Source organism: Macrobrachium nipponense, chromosome 20, assembly GCF_015104395.2.
Source record: "Macrobrachium nipponense isolate FS-2020 chromosome 20, ASM1510439v2, whole genome shotgun sequence".
Classification (NCBI taxonomy): Eukaryota; Metazoa; Arthropoda; class Malacostraca; order Decapoda; family Palaemonidae; genus Macrobrachium; species Macrobrachium nipponense.
In genome coordinates, this window is record NC_061089.1 from 59,348,654 (window position 1) to 59,365,014 (window position 16,361).

General features: G+C 34.0%; 2 protein-coding genes across 3 annotated transcripts in view; both read left to right on the forward strand.

Moving 5' to 3' along the window:
• Positions 1 to 16,361, forward strand: part of LOC135226303 (uncharacterized) — a 36,848-nt gene that overhangs the window by 2,745 nt on the left and 17,742 nt on the right. Inside the window, exons 2-3 of one of the 2 annotated variants that reach the window (XM_064265754.1) lie at positions 13,852 to 14,008; positions 15,094 to 15,291. In XM_064265754.1, the coding sequence (XP_064121824.1) occupies positions 15,103 to 15,291 (189 nt within the window). In that variant the 5' untranslated portion in view covers positions 13,852 to 14,008; positions 15,094 to 15,102. Of the gene's footprint in view, positions 1 to 4,680; positions 4,846 to 13,851; positions 14,009 to 15,093; positions 15,292 to 16,361 lie in introns of those variants that run through there. The other variant, XM_064265747.1, reaches the window with a different exon arrangement.
• LOC135221078 (uncharacterized) lies at positions 1,091 to 2,784 on the forward strand. The gene has a single exon (XM_064258863.1). The coding sequence runs from the start codon at positions 1,603 to 1,605 to the stop codon at positions 2,740 to 2,742; it is 1,140 nt and encodes a 379-aa protein (XP_064114933.1). The 5' UTR covers positions 1,091 to 1,602; the 3' UTR covers positions 2,743 to 2,784.

A 16,361-nucleotide genomic window follows, 5' to 3' on the forward strand; every position in this document is an offset into this window, starting at 1 on the left:
TATATATATATATATATCTATATATATATATATATATATATATATATATATATATATATATATAGAGAGAGAGAGAGAGAGAGAGAGAGAGAGAGAGAGAGAGAGAGAGAGATATACTACACCAGTTGTTTATCAATTCCTACTCTCTCTCTCTCTCTCTCTCTCTCTATATATATATATATATATATATATATATATATATAGAGAGATAGAGAGAGAGAGAGAGAGAGAGAGAGAGAGAGTAGGAATTGATAAACAACTGGTGTAGTATATTCTTAGACTCAACACTAAATACACCAATTTTTAATCTAAAATAGTCCTTTTTTATCCCATGTTTGCGGAATTTACCTTGAAGACAGCCAAACCCTACTCTGCTGAAAGCTTTTCAGAAGAGGAATGAATTCCTCCGAATGTATGAGACACTGTAGGACTATTATCAAAGAATAAACTCTTATCAGATAATCTAGTAAAGGACAAACTAAAATATTCCGTCTTCCTTACACAGACACAACTAGTGTGATGCGATCTGGCAATGAGGATTGCCTCATCTCTCTCTCTCTCTCTTTTTCTCTCTTCACGATCTTTACTCTTAATCCCTTTTTGAGAATCGATTATCCCTTAGCGTCCCTCCATTGGCTTCCTGAGGGCCCCTTTGTCACCTATTGCAGGGACTCTAGATTGCCATGATCTGCTGCAAGTTTCAAAGCAATGGGTTTTGGGAATGAAAGCCGTTTCCAGAACATAATATACGATAACATCTTTCATCATAAAGTAAGATGTTACAATAACATGAAGCCTTGATAACGTTTATTCTTCAACGAACCATCAATTGAGCCTCTCCTTTGGAAGGGAGGGGTGGAAGGTGGCAAAATGCTACTGTGCTGCGCCTTTCACATTCTCACCTCCTAATGCATGTAGACATACAAATGATGAAAAGACTTTGACAAAAATGGAAACACTGTACAAAATTGATGTCCCCCAAATCAGTAATACGGATTAGGAAAGAAAGAATAAAGGAGGGAGGAGGGAAGGGAATCTCATTTCCCCCCCGCTATACTATTCCACTGACTCCCTCCTGCGAGTCACTTGTTAGGCTTTCACGTTAGGCCATTTCAACAGGAAGTCTGGCCCCTGTCGTAGTTATTGACTGGTATCTGTCACTGAAACGTCAAGAAGATTGTGAAGCGTCTTATTTGCAAGTAACTTTCTAATTATGACGTCATGGTTAGAAGGTGTGAAGTGAATTTAAAAGAATTTTTCGTAATATAAAATACCCTACAGACTGAAATTGAAAAAGAAAAGACGGGAAAAGCGATTGCACAAGTGACTTAGATTAAACAAGAACAGCAAGCATTTAGCTGTGCTGTCAAGCAACTGTTCTATGTTGAAATGGACAAGTGAACCATTTTTCAACTGGTTAGGTCAAGGCTGAAAAAATTAAATGAATAAGTGAAGTAGCTTCGTTTGGTGACCAATCCGAAATAACGGAACCCTAAAGGTTCTACGTAGTTGATTTTATTCTTAGGACAATTTGATTTCGTTGACAATTTTATTTCCCTATAATTTTTTCTTCAATCAACTACTCGTTCTTTGCCTTTTGAAATGATACCCCGCAGAAATATCATAGAGCCATATCACGTGGTGTTGGACTGGGGTCCTCAGAGTGGAGAGGATGCCCCTTTCATCCAAAGATTGTGGCCAGCAGTTCTAGCCGGTGCCCGGGATGGGAACGGATTAAGAGTGACCCCCAAAATGCTAGACAATCTCTTAACGTCCTGCGCTAGAGATTGCCTTAATTCCCGCAAACGTCGAGACGAACTTGTCCAGGCTTTTACACCCATGCTTGAAGCCTCTTCAGATATTCAAAAGGCCACTGGTGATTTCCTCGATGCTGTTTTACAGTACCATGCCCAACATTATGAGAGCAATGGTGGTGTTTGCAGGTTGGGAAAATTTCACAATATTCTCTATGTGGGAGCATCCATAGCTGTAGAACAAAATCTACAGAATGCCGATATGATAAAAGAGTTAATGGAAACTCTTTACCGCTGTGAAAATGGATTGGACAGGTTAGTGACTCCTGCGCTCCTAGGTCCCAAAGTTTCCCATCTTCTTAGCTCATGGAAACCTGACACGGATTCTTCGGAAGAGGCTAGGCACAGACTCCAGTATTTCATTGATCACGCACGCACCTCTCGACTGACATTTCCTCAACCAAATGGAGATGCCACGAGGCTTGTGGACACCCCTTTGGCGACCATGCAAGGGACGTCTCCTCTCTATGTAGCTGCTCAGGCCGGTGACGAGGACGCTGTGCTCTTATTGCTGCAGAACGGGGCATCTCCTTACCTGGGAGGTGAGCTGTGCCCTTTCAAAGTGGCTCTTAGACGCTTGTCAGCTCATGCCCGAGCTACAATAGGGCAGATGACTCCATGCAGTTGCCAAGAGCAGCTGTGTCCATGTTTCTTTAGCTACCCTATTGACTACCCTCCAGATGCCCTTGGAGTGCTACAGTTACTCTTAAGTGCCCTGGGTGGACGTCAGCTTGAGTGGGACAATGAAGTCATCCATCCTCGCATAATAACTGACAAGATTTTGAGTGATGAACCTCCATCACTCAAACACTGGGCAAGATACAGGATAAGAAGCGAACTCTCATCACATTGGGCATTACCACATGGCACGAGAATGCTTGGTTTACCCGAATCACTAGTGCAGTATATAGAGCTCAGTTCACAATAAATGTTTTTTGTTCTTAATTAAAAAATAAAGAGGAAAACTTCATGCATATTTTTATTTAATTGCACACACAAAGACGACTTCATAGCTAGGGTATTCATGAAATAAGGAATCTCTAAATCATACGTTTCTGGTTAATTAACTTTTATCGCGATTTTGTCTTACTGATTGCCATAAAAACCATTGAAGTGGAACATTCTCTAGAGACTCCTCTGTAATAATTCTAATAAATAACATCAACGATTTTTTTTGGGGGGGGAAATACTGAGTCATTCTTCGGGAACCCTATTTGATTCATGAGATTAACGAACACAAATTTTAATTGAAAAGTTACCCATTTTTTAATACACACACACACAAATATATATATATATATATATATATATATATATATATATATATATATATATATATATATATATATATATATATATATGTATATGAATGTAATGATGACCTTTACTCTGCCTGGAAAGGGAAAGGATAACATTTTAACTTAAGGTTGGGACTCTCTACTTTATGGTGAATAAGAATATATATATATATATATATATATATATATATATATATATATAATATATATATATATATATAATATATTCTTATTCCCCATGAAGTAGAGAGTCCCAGCCTCAAGTTATAATGTTATCCTTTCCCTTTCCAGGTAGAATAAAGATCATCAATACAGAAATTCCAGTCTCATGCTGTGTAACTTACATAAATTATGAAAATAAAAAGTAAATATGTCTTAACAAACTAAGAAGAAATATCGTTATCTGGAGTATGTTTCCAGAGATTTCCCATCAAATAAATGAAATGCAATGTTTAAATTATTGTAATGCAAAACTAACGATGGCAAACGAGAAGTCATAATTCATAGCGAAAATACAAGTTAGATAATTCAATCGGTCTGATGTCTGCTAAAGAATGAACAATTTTTCTGTTTCTAAAACAGATGTAAGAGTCTTGTGCAGAATCGAACACCGTCCAAAGCACAAGGGCAGAGGTAACAATTTAAACACCCCGCGGAAGCCAAACGACTTCTAAGGAAGCCATACTCAGATTGCCATGTCCTTGTTTAGCGTGGGTGACATCAAGGTTTGATAATGACCTCCTCATGAGCCTTGAAAACATCTTCTTAAGCACTGTTATTTCAGGCACTTCATCAGGCTGACAATTTTCTAGCATTTCATAAAGTTGAACTTACCCTTGGACCACCTATATAGCTGAGAGCGACGACCACCCGATTGTTTTCATTGGATGCCACGTCATTCAGAAGGTACAGGCAAGCTTCACTTGAATGAAAGAAAAAACACCTGTGCCACATGTCTATGGTGCCAACACCTGCGATTACAGAGGCGAGGGTTCGGTATGAGCAGTGCTAAACTAAATGAAAGTAGGGTTTTCAAAAGGCACGCAATGAAATGGTCATCCCACGCTTTCCTTTACATTATACTCCTGGATCTTCTTAAAAAAGAATTAATGGTTAGAGTGGTCCTTTAGAAAAAAAGGCCTCTTAAATCTTCAATTTTGTTTTATTGATCTGAATCATTTTATCAGGTGGTTTTACTTTAACTAGAAGAAAGCCAACTTGTTTTCATGCAAATATTGTAAACCCGTGACGCTTAGCATGAAATATAAACACCACCCCATCCCCCTTCTCTCTCTCATGCAAACAACTTACTGGCACTTACTGGTGAATGGTGATAGATAGGTATTATTATTATTATTAAATTGTAAAATCATCTGAATTATAACTCAGTCTCTTCCATGTTCCTCTAAATACAAAATTCATGACACTTCTTCCTTCACATTTACCTGCAATTCGAGCTTGAATTATACGAACACAAAAATTCATACATATTATGCTGTCACTTGCACTCATGGTTTTTCACAAAAGCAGTTTATGAATGTAGTTAAGGTACCGAGTAAAATCAAGGTGTTTCGGAGTAGCATATGAACAGGTGTTCATATACTTCGAGTCGACAGGCATATTTTACCGCAGCTTGTTGCTGTTCAGTTGAGCCTCAGGCAGAACTGGAGAAAGTGCTCAAAGTCCCTTGGCACATCCAATCTGGTATGTTTGCTGTATACCCTGCACAGACGGTAAAAACTGATTCATTTTCTTTTCTTGGAACTCGAGAATGAATGTTTGGTTAGCTTAGTTAGTCGGTAAACTTCTTATCTGATTGAGGAAGTAAGTTTTATAAATAATTTTCCCCATCGGTGAGAAGACAAAACTCGCGTATACCTTTGAATAGACTAATCTTTTTATGATGTCATAAGGTTGCTACTCAAGTTTATCAAACATTCCGAAAAGAAATCACTTGATGGATGTAATGACTAGTGATGCAATCTTAGCAAAGGCTACGAGATTAACGCGGGAAAGGGAATTTTCCCGATCGATAATAGAAATTGAAGGACGAATATATTCAGTTTAAAGCGAAATATTTAGAAAATAAGTAGATTTTAAATGAAAATTAAGTAGTTAGTTCACTAAAGTGTTTCTCCGTACAAAATTTGTGGCTTGTTGACATAAAAGCTTACCCAGCGCGTGCAAGCATTACTTTGTTGGTTATGTTAATTATTAGATTTTATACTGAATAAAGTAATTACTAAGAGTTTTACAAAATAATAAAAAGAGGTGAAGAAATATTATTTTGAGGAGGGAGAAGAAAGTGGGGCCAGACCAATATATGATTTTTGTAACCAGATTCGATCTTTGCTTCATGAACCCCAATCTAATAGAGTGAATTATTGATTTACTATTCTAAACTGGCATCACTAACTCTTTGGTCACAGAGGGTGGAGAAATTACATTATTAACTAAATTAATTGATTTTACAGTCGATTTTAGTTTCAGTTTGAGTCATAATGGGAGCCGTAAGCTCGGTTGGTATCTTGTTTGCTCTTGACGAATAACGAAGTCCTTTGGGTAAACATTGTAACCTTTGTGTACCGACTGAATTGTGGCATTCATAAACGGGTAAAATATTTAAATTGATTTGGAGACTGCTAAAGCGAACCACTTTGAATATAACAATGTAATAGCATAAGTGTGGAAGGGGATAAAGGTTTTTGAGTAGCAGCTTTTGTATCAACAACTATGCCCAACTAATGTAAAAAGTTTAACCGCAGCAATATAATCGACTTGTCATTTCTCTCAGAAGTAAGCTTTTCCTTAAGAAATCATTGTGGTTTCTTATTTCAATGACTTTCTCAAGAAGTCACATTTCTTCTAGCAAAGGTTTATTTTAACTGGTTTGTTTAGGGACTATTCTGAAGTAACGTCTCTAAAACCTTAAACCGTAATTCCGTTCCTTTAACATTCGTGGATTTCCTTTTTTTTCACATTTTGCATCTTGATGCGCAGTTTACAGACTAAACACTTGGAGGTGATCTAAAATACATACAGTTAGTGCTGTTTACCACTAGAAGAAAATGAATAGTAAAAAAAAAAAAAAAAACTAATTCTGGAAGTGAAGACGGTTCACCCTCTCAACTGAAGCCATGAAAGCTCGTCGTACCTACGTGACTTTCAGATCACTGAAAAGAACCTCGCTAAATAACGACATGAGGCAACGAAAACAGGATGAGATGGTTTTCACACTTACTGAGGGATTCAAAGTCAGGCAAAACTGTTTTAAGAGAAAGTCTGATCAAGGTAAAGAATATAATAAACCAACAGAACTTCAGAACCTCGAAAGACTTATTTTTAGCACACGTGTCAAGGAAAGAAAGCTGCGTTCAGGGGATTTCCTGAAAAAAGATGAAATACAGATGCACTGGTTAGTATAACTGGCGACTATTGGAGAGGATACATCACAGGCTTGAGCTCGCATCTAAGATGCTCTGAGTTGCAAGCACACACTATAACCAACCCAGCCACGGGAGATAACTTTTTTTTTTCTCCCACTGAAAGTCAGTACTACGTACTGCATCTCCTACCTGTTCTCAGCCTTGACCATTCTCTTTTGGAAATCCCTTTCTCGCCGGCCGGTGCAGATAACTTTGAAAATCCTTTAAAAATTGCTCTTGAATGAGTTGCACTGAACTCCTCAATGGCGAGGAGTCCACGAGTGCAACATTTTTATAGACATCAAGGTATTTAAGTTTTTTTCATATAAAGAAAAATATAACGCAAATCTGAACGTCCTTTCTCAAGAGCGTTTAATTTCAAATGGAGGAAATGATAAAGTACTGATTATAGTGAAGTAAGGAATTATTCCTTTTAGAGGATTTTTCAAACGTCAATAAATTATACAAGTTTCGTTTCCCGACTTACTGTACAATGCAATGCACTGACAATTTTAATGAAACGAAACATGTTTAGCATGATAGCAGTACACTGTTCGTGTCCTGAGAACTGTACTAAAAAAAAAAATAAAGTTTCACACTTTTTAGCGGGTTCCTTTGTGTCTTGACTTAGGTATGCAGGATTAGAAATGTCACTTTCATTATTCTGATATATTCGGGTTCCTGTGAATCTGAAAAAAAAACAGAGAAGTTCAAAAAATGCTGAAAAAAGAAATGAAGAAACAAGGAGCTAATGAAATTCACAGAAGCCAGATAAGAGAATATATAAAAAAAGACAAAGATAAACAATACAATAAAAAACGGAAAGCTTGTCGTAGAAAATCATGTCAAAACTCAGTTTTTATCTTTTTTTGCAAGTACCACATGTCATGATACGTACAGGTGCATACTGCATAGCCCAGGTGTGGTAACAGATGCGATGAACAGATACCTCCAAAAGAGAGAGAGAGAGAGAAAAAAGGCAGACTCTTAGAGCACCGTTGGCTGTATAATTTGTCCGTGAGGTGTGAATCAGTCTTAATTAATCAGAATTAACCAATCAACCAGACATGTGGCTAAATACCCATACGAGAGACTGGTAGAGCTTCTTGTGAACATCCTATAGAAAATAATATCTTTCTTCAAGCTGCAGGGATTTGGTTAAATTTTGGTTATGTTTTTAGGCATCCATTAATGCATTGTTACCGTCTCACAAAGACACAAAACCCGTTTATGGTTTCTTTTAGACTTCATGTAAGAATTAAGTCAATGGGAAATATCGGCAACAAGAATTCTTGTAAATACCGTAAAATTGATATTGAAGAGACCCTAATGAACATACTAATCTTAGTTTTAGGACATCTTATTTTAAGCAAACGAATCTATCTCACCGTGCACAAATAGACCACCATGAAGTAACAACGTAGCTTGGCAGGCTCGAACGCAAAGTGGAAGCCGGGAAATAGACTAGTAATGATAAAGATGAAAAGGCAATTGAGCTCATAACCAAAATACCTACCGTTGCTATAGCTAAAAGTAACAGCCAAAAGACCGGAGATAAGAAGTACCGCAAAGTTTTGGAAACCGGAAGATGAGTTCAATTTAACTAAAGTAAAGCTTGTTCTCAGTACCGGAAACCAGGCCCTTTCTTTCTGGCTAGTTTTGGAGTAACAAATACTTTTTTCGATGACATACACAATATGATTATTCAATCAAGTTGCATAAGTTTTTCTAAAAACGCATTTCTAATATACTGATTACATTACTGTTGAGCATGCTGTCGATCTATCGACACACTCTTACAAGCATAAGTAAATAAATAAATATATAATTAAATATATATATGTATGTGTGCGTGTATGCATATATGTATAACTGAAACACGAAAACTTGGAACGTGATTAATATATAAATAAAGGCAAAAGCCACGAAGGAAAGTGAAACGAAGGAGCACTGCGAGGCCTTTCGACCTAACGTCTATTACTTAGGAGACTGACATAAATATAAAGATAAGTTTACAGAGAAAGGTCCTATAAATGACAGATAAGGATTATAAAGGAAAATATGTACCTATAATCCAAACGCACCTGGAGACTTAGTAACCCAAAAACAGGGGTACAATTTAAGAGGTTTACAAAGATTAAATCCAACCTCTCAGAAGCAGAGACAAGGCAATTAAGAGATTATACAGGGCAGTCACTGACCAGATACAAAACTTTCATTTTTGGTAAACAATAAAATCTTTTTCACGAGGCAAACTTATACACAAAAAATATACTAAACGTACATATACAAAGAAAGTATCTATAAGGTAACTAATTTATAATTAAGTCTGTGATTTTATCTTTTAAGATCATTCTTGAACATGTTACTTATACAAGGGTCTAGATAATACAGCCAGAGCTAAGGTTAAAATTACAATTGGAAGTAAGTTGTATAATGGTGGAATCTAAAAGATTACATGAAAAGACATCTTTTGATCTTGCAATTACTGAACTGCCGCTCCAGTTTATTCTGTGGTCGTTTTCACCTAAATGAACGAGGATTGCATTGGATGTTTGCCCAGTTTTGACAGAATACCTATGCTGTATAATTCTTACTTCTATAAGTAGATCCTTGCTAGATTGGCCGATATAAAACGACGGGCAATCCAAACAGGGAATTTCAGATATTTTATGTTGTTGCTTTCTTTGGGGCCATTTTTTATTAGCATTCCTTTTGGTGTGTTATTATAAGAAAAAAACGAGGTTGTCCTTAAATTAAAGATTTTAATTATTCTATGGTTTCAAAACTGCTAAAATAAAGCAAGAATGTTCTTAGGAGTATCTTTCTCCATGTTACTCACACTATAAAACTTTTTGTGCGCTTTATTATAGCAAATATCTAATATATGTGAATAATAACAAAATTCTGTCCCTTTATGACCACTCCTCTCAAATTTGTATATGGAATTCTTTGAAAAACGCTTTTTACCTAATGTCATTTATATTCCCTTAAAGTTGTATAACGATATTTTAGCTGTTTTGCCTACTGGTACTGATGTAAATGATTTAGTCTCTAATTTGAATAACCAGGCACCATTAATCAAGTTTACTTTAGAATTGGAAAGTCAATTGCCTTCCTTTTTTAGATGTTTTAATACATAAAGAGCCATTTCAATGTAGATTCAGCATCTATAGAAAACCAACCAACAACTTAACTTATGTGTATTTTTATTCAGGCCACCATCTTGATATCAAAATATCGATTTTTTCTTCTATGTTTTTACGAGCATTGCGCATTCTCAGTCCCCAATATTTGGATCAAGAAATTGAATACATAAGAAAAATTGGGACAGATTTATGTTACCCTTCACATATATTTGATAATTGCTATAATAAAACCCACAAAAAACTTTTTAGTGTAAATAACACGGAGAAAGATACTTCTAAGAACATTCTCAGCTCGCCTTGTTTTAGCGATTTTGAAACCATAAAATCATTGTTAAAATCTTTTAAGGTCAACCTCGTTTTTTACTGTAATAACACATTAAAAGGAATGCTAATAAAAAATGGCCCAACATAATATATAAAATTCCATGTTTGGATTGCCCGTCGTTTTATATTGGCCAATCTAGCAAGGATTTAGAAGAATTAAATTGCATACCATAAGTATTAAGTATTCTCTCAAAACTGGGCAAACATCCGAGCAATACTCATTCATTTAAGTGAAAACGACCTCAGATATATATAGTACAGGTAAATCTATTATCGAGAAAAAATTCCCCTTCGGTTAAGCATATATGAAAATATATTAATTCCGAGGTAGAGCGAATTAGATATTAAAGGACATTGTAGCTCGATATATGTATATGAATCACGGTAATGTGATATGACTTAGATATATATATATATATATATATATATATATATATATATATATATATACACAGTATACAATAGTTTTTACAACTTCCTATGTAAAAACAATTTTATAGCTATGGTGTTCATGGCTATGTACGGGCATATATCTAGTTTTAATAAAATTCAGAAGAAATGCGATGTAGCGCTCGATAGGTGCAACAAAGTTGCTGGAGTCAAGGGACGATGATCAAAATTATATCTATAAATAAAAACATGCTGTGAAGTTGTGAATGCTATGGGGTTGTAAACACACACAAATATATATATATATATATATATATATATATATATATATATATATGTATATATTATATATATATATATGTGTGTGTGTGTGTGTGTGTGTGTGTGTGCGCGCATTTTTGTGTGTATACACCTCATAGCATTCAAGGAACCTTTTATTTATAAATATTATTTTGGTCATTGTCCCTTGACTCTAGCAAGTTGTTACTCCTATCAATACTGAATCGTGTTTCCTCTGAATTTTAGTAACAGAAGATATATACCCTTACATAGTCAGGAACACCATGGATATAAAAACCTTTGAACATAGGAAGTTGTATAAAACCTTTGTACATAGGAAGCTGTGTGAAAACTTTTGTACATAAGAAGTTGTATAAAAGCTTTTGTATACATAAGAAGCTGTATGAAAACTTTTGTTCATAGGAAGTTATATATAAACTTTTGTACATGAGAAGTTGTATAAAAACTTTGGTACATAGGAAGTTATATATAACCTATTGTAAATAAGTTGTATAAAAAACTTTTGTACATAAGTTATATGAAAGCATTTATACATAGATAGTTGTATTAAAATTTTTGTACATAAGAAGTTGTATAAAAACTTTTGTACATAGGAAGTTGTATGAAAACTTTTGTACATGAGAAGTTGTATGAAAACATTTTACATAGGAAGTTGTATGAAAATTTTTGTACATAAGAAGTTGTATAAAAACTTTTGTACATAAGAAGTTGTATGAAAATGTTTGTACATAGAAAGTTGTATGGACATTTTTGTACATAAGATGCATGAAAACTTTGTACATAAGAAGTTATATGAAAACTTTTATACATAGAAAGTTGAATGAAATTTTTGTACAGAGGAAGTTGAATGAAAATTTTTGCACATAGGATGTGGTATGAAAACTTTTGTACACAAGTTGTATGAAACTTTTTATACATAAGAAGATCCATGAAAATTTTTGTATATAAGAAGTTGTATGAAAATTTGTGTACATAAGTTGTATGAAAACTTTTGTACATAGGAAGTTGAATTAAAATTTTAGTACACAGGAAGTTGTATAAAAACTTTTGTACATAAGTTGTATGAATACTTTTGTACATAGGAAGTTGTATGAAATCATTTGTACATAAGAGGTTGTATAAAACATTTGTACATGGGAAGTTGTATAAAAACTTGTACATGAGAATTGTATAAAAACTTTTGTATATAAGAAGTTGTATGAATACTTTTGTACATAAGAAATTGTATGAAAACTTTTGTACATAAGAGGTTGTATAAAAACTTTTTTACACACAAAGTTGTATGGAAACATTTGTACATAGAAAGTTGTATAAAAACTTTTGTGCACAGGAAGTTGTATACTTTGAACACTAATGGCTAATTATGTAAATTCCAATGGAAAGGACTGTCAAATAAACTCAACCAGCCCAGGCCAGACAGACATTAAGAAGACAACACAAATAAAGTAACTTGTCCAGAAGTGAATTTAGTAACATGCTTCTTGAAGTATGAGCATAGAAAGGGATTATGGAAACATGAAATCAAGGAGAGAATACCAAACTGACCTGTCATTGGGAATTCCCAGATTTGTCAGGGATACCTGGTAATTATGCAAAGCAGATTCAGTAGCTTGACAGGCGTAACAAAGTTGTTCGAGTCGAGGGACAATGACCAAAATAATATCTATAAATAAAACGTTCCGTGAATGCTATGGGTGTAACACATAAACACACACATATATAATCTTCAGAGGGTGTCCATGATACGAGTTGCAAAAGAATCAAGTTTATTATAACGAAACGTTTCGCACATGAAACATCTGTGCATCATCAGTCTGCAAAGAGCAATAAGACAAATAAATAACATATAAAACCATAAAACACAAACAGAACTCACACGTAATTAAATAGTATTAAAAATTAACCAAAAAAAAGTACAAAATAAAAACAGTAAAAAGAGAGAGAGCACCCAAAACACTAACCGTCCATGAGGAGAGAAGATGGAATGAACTGTCGTCAAATGCAGGTGACGACGTTAACTATGCCAGAGTGGCTGAAGAAGTATTACCATTTAACGAAGGAACAAGTCTTCTCTCTTCGATAAAACATAACTGGAAAAGTTATGTTTTATCGAAGAGAGAAGCATTTTTACTGTCTTTTGTGTTAGACTTTTGCTTTCCCTCATATAGACCTAACTATGCCAAGTTTTTCTTACATTTTGAAACTATGTTTGATAGATTGATAAAATTTGAATTTAACCAGGATATCAGTAAGCTCCAACAGAAAATATCTAATTTGGCTCACAAAACGTACTTGAATTTAAGTTGGACACCATTTTTTAGATCGTCAGATCTGAAAATACTATTGAAGTTAAAGGAACAAGAAGACATAATTTTGTGTAAACCATATAAGGGCAAGGGGGTAGTTATTATGAATAAGACTGATTACATACAAAAAATGGAAACTTCTCTCCGACAATTCCAAGTTTGTTTCCCACGGTGAACCCACTTTTTTAGATATATACAAAAGTGAGGATAAAATTAACAGATTCTTGCGGAAAATAAAAAATGATATCATAAATGAAACTACTTATCAACAGCTGTTTGTGACTGGCGGCTCCTCTTTCAGCATTCTTTATGGTTTACCGAAAATTCACAAGCCTGACCTACCTCTAAGACCAATCATGGCTGCTTACAATAGTCCATCTTTTTCCATCTCAAAATTTCTGGCAGGACTTTTATCTGAATTTTGTAGCCCGGATTCAGTCAATCCATCTGATTTCCTCCGAGTCGTTAGCCATGGCTGTAGCTAACTCCGTCACTCAGTCTGAAAATACAAGAAATGTGAAATGAAAAATAGCTTAATAGAAACTTTAGATAATGTACTTGAAGATAGGATATAGCAGAAAACTTCATAACTTGTCATTTGTTCTGTGTGGGAGGGAGCTCTAATTTCGAAACACCTGGGTATATATGTATCTATATATAATAATATAATATATAATATATATATATATATATATATTATATATACCAGGTGTTTCGAAATTAGAGCTCCCTCCCACACAGAACAAATGACAAGTTATGAAGTTTTCTGCTATATCCTATCTCCAAGTACATTATCTAAAGTTTCTATTAAGCTATTTTTCATTTCACATTTCTTGTATTTTCAGACTGAGTGACGGAGTTAGCTACAGCCATGGCTAACGACTCGGAGGAAATCAGATGGATTGACTGAATCCGGGCTACAAAATTCAGATAAAAGTCCTGCCAGAAATTTTGAGATGGAAAAAGATGGACTATTGTAAGCAGCCATGATTGGTCTTAGAGGTAGGTCAGGCTTGTGAATTTTCGGTAAACCATAAAGAATGCTGAAAGAGGAGCCGCCAGTCACAAACAGCTGTTGATAAGTAGTTTCATTTATGATATCATTTTTTATTTTCCGCAAGAATCTGTTAATTTTATGAAAACTTTATATATATATATATATATATATATATATATATATATATATATATATATATATATATATATATATGACAGGTAAAAATGTTCTGTAACAACAGAATTCCATCTAATAAAAGGAGCCCATAAATTAGCTTTACTTGCTGGACGGGATCTCTTTTGGGTATAAAATAACCCCACCTTTTCTGTAAACTTTTCTCATTCATATACCTGAAGAGAGAGACAGCAGTCTCTGAAATATAGTACTTTTCTCTCTACATTTTGGTGTTTTTTTTTTTTATGGGCTCCTTTTATTAGATATATATATATATATATATATATATATATATATATATATATATATATATATATGAGTGTGCGTGTGCAAAGAGAAAGATCGACAAGTGGATACAAACAGGTGATTGGGAAATCAGATAAAAACATCACTCACTTGAAAAAAATAATTGGGGCGTTTCGTTTCCTCTCTCCGCAGATCACGTATCTGTTGTGATAACAAAAAAAAAAAAAAAGAAAAAAACAGGCAGTAATTTATTTTTAAAAAAAGTAAGCGTGGCAAGCTGGTAATAAAATAAAATAATATTTTATTTTTGTCATTTATTTTCTTTGCGTGGATTTCCGTTATTCTCTTTTCTTCGCAAGGCTGATTTCAGTCCCTTTAAGATTTCATTTGTTTTCCTTCTAATTGTCTGTACATCAGAAGTCTATGCTAGTTTCAATCCCTTCAGGATTTTATTTATTTTGCTTCTAATCAGAAGTCTATACGTAACATTCTCAGTGCTATACATACTATACGGAGTATAGTATTTTATTTTTTGTACTCACATGCTTCTTATTTTCACAAATGCAAAGAAATTCATGGAAAATGATAGAGATTTGAGCTGGCGTTCAAACCACGCTCGATTGTCTTTTATATCCCTATTCTGAACGTTTCTATATCCTCTCCCTAACAGGTGTCACGAATGAGAGTCATGGGTCTGTCGTCTAACAAACTCGTGATAAGCTGGATTATAATAACCGCGGTTATATTTTTCCTCATGGCGAGATTTTTCGTAAACAGGACAGCGATTTTACAGTTGCCATTGGAGAGAAGTTTGGCGGTAGAATACACTGAATGGCCGGAATTTACAACCAAGACGCGATATACGATGGTAAGGCTCGACTGAATAAGTTAGTGTACAAACTTGTTAAATTACATGAACTAAAGATTAGAATGTAACAGCATTTCGGCGTTTATTCAAACACAATACTAAGAAGAGGGAACTTAATTTTCATCTCTCAATGGCCCTTGAAGATGACTATTGTCTCTTTACTTCAATAACAATTATATCTATTCATTATTATTTTTGTCACTCAGCACATTCATAACTCTAGACAGGAGATAGTTCATGCCATAGAAATATATTTTTGAACGTAGACTTGTTCGCTCACTCACAAAACACACATGAAAGATACTCATGCTATGTTATATAATATATAACAGCGATACACACACATATATATATATATATATATATATATATATATATATACATATATATATAAGCATATATATATGTATATATATTATATATATATATATATATATATATATATATATACATATATATATAAGCATATATATTGTATATATATATCATATATATATATATATATATATATAATTGTACACGTAATCTTTTATTCAATATTTTAGTCACAAATAAAATCAGTGTTGTCTGATTCACCGGACCTTTAGGAAGGGGCACGTGCATGAGTAATTATTTGTGTGTATGAACTGTTTTCCAAAATATAATGAATTTAATATGAAGGTTTATTTAAGGCTTTGCATTCGAAATGATACACGGATTCACGCACGCACGCAACACACACACACACACATAACACACACATATATATATATATATATATATATATATTATATATATATATATATATATATTTGCGTGTATATATATGTGATTTTTTTTGTTTTTGTTTTTACAGGAAGAGGTTTCCTCTAAACCCAACAATACAATTAGTTGTAACGTTTCGAAGCGAACCAGCAGGCCTCATTTTCAAGCTACAAAGTTATACTATCTAATTAGTACAATAAAATTAAGTTACAATTTTAAAATACACAATATAAGGTACAATAGCTATCTATATATAGAAGAGTGTGTGTATGATATATAAAAACACCGTTTCGTGTTTCTCAGTTATCAATAGAAGGGTCCACTCT

Coding starts and splice junctions, on each gene's coding strand:
- LOC135221078 (XM_064258863.1), top strand. CDS start 1,603: ATGATACCCCGCAGAAATATCATAGAGCCATATCACGTGGTGTTGGAC.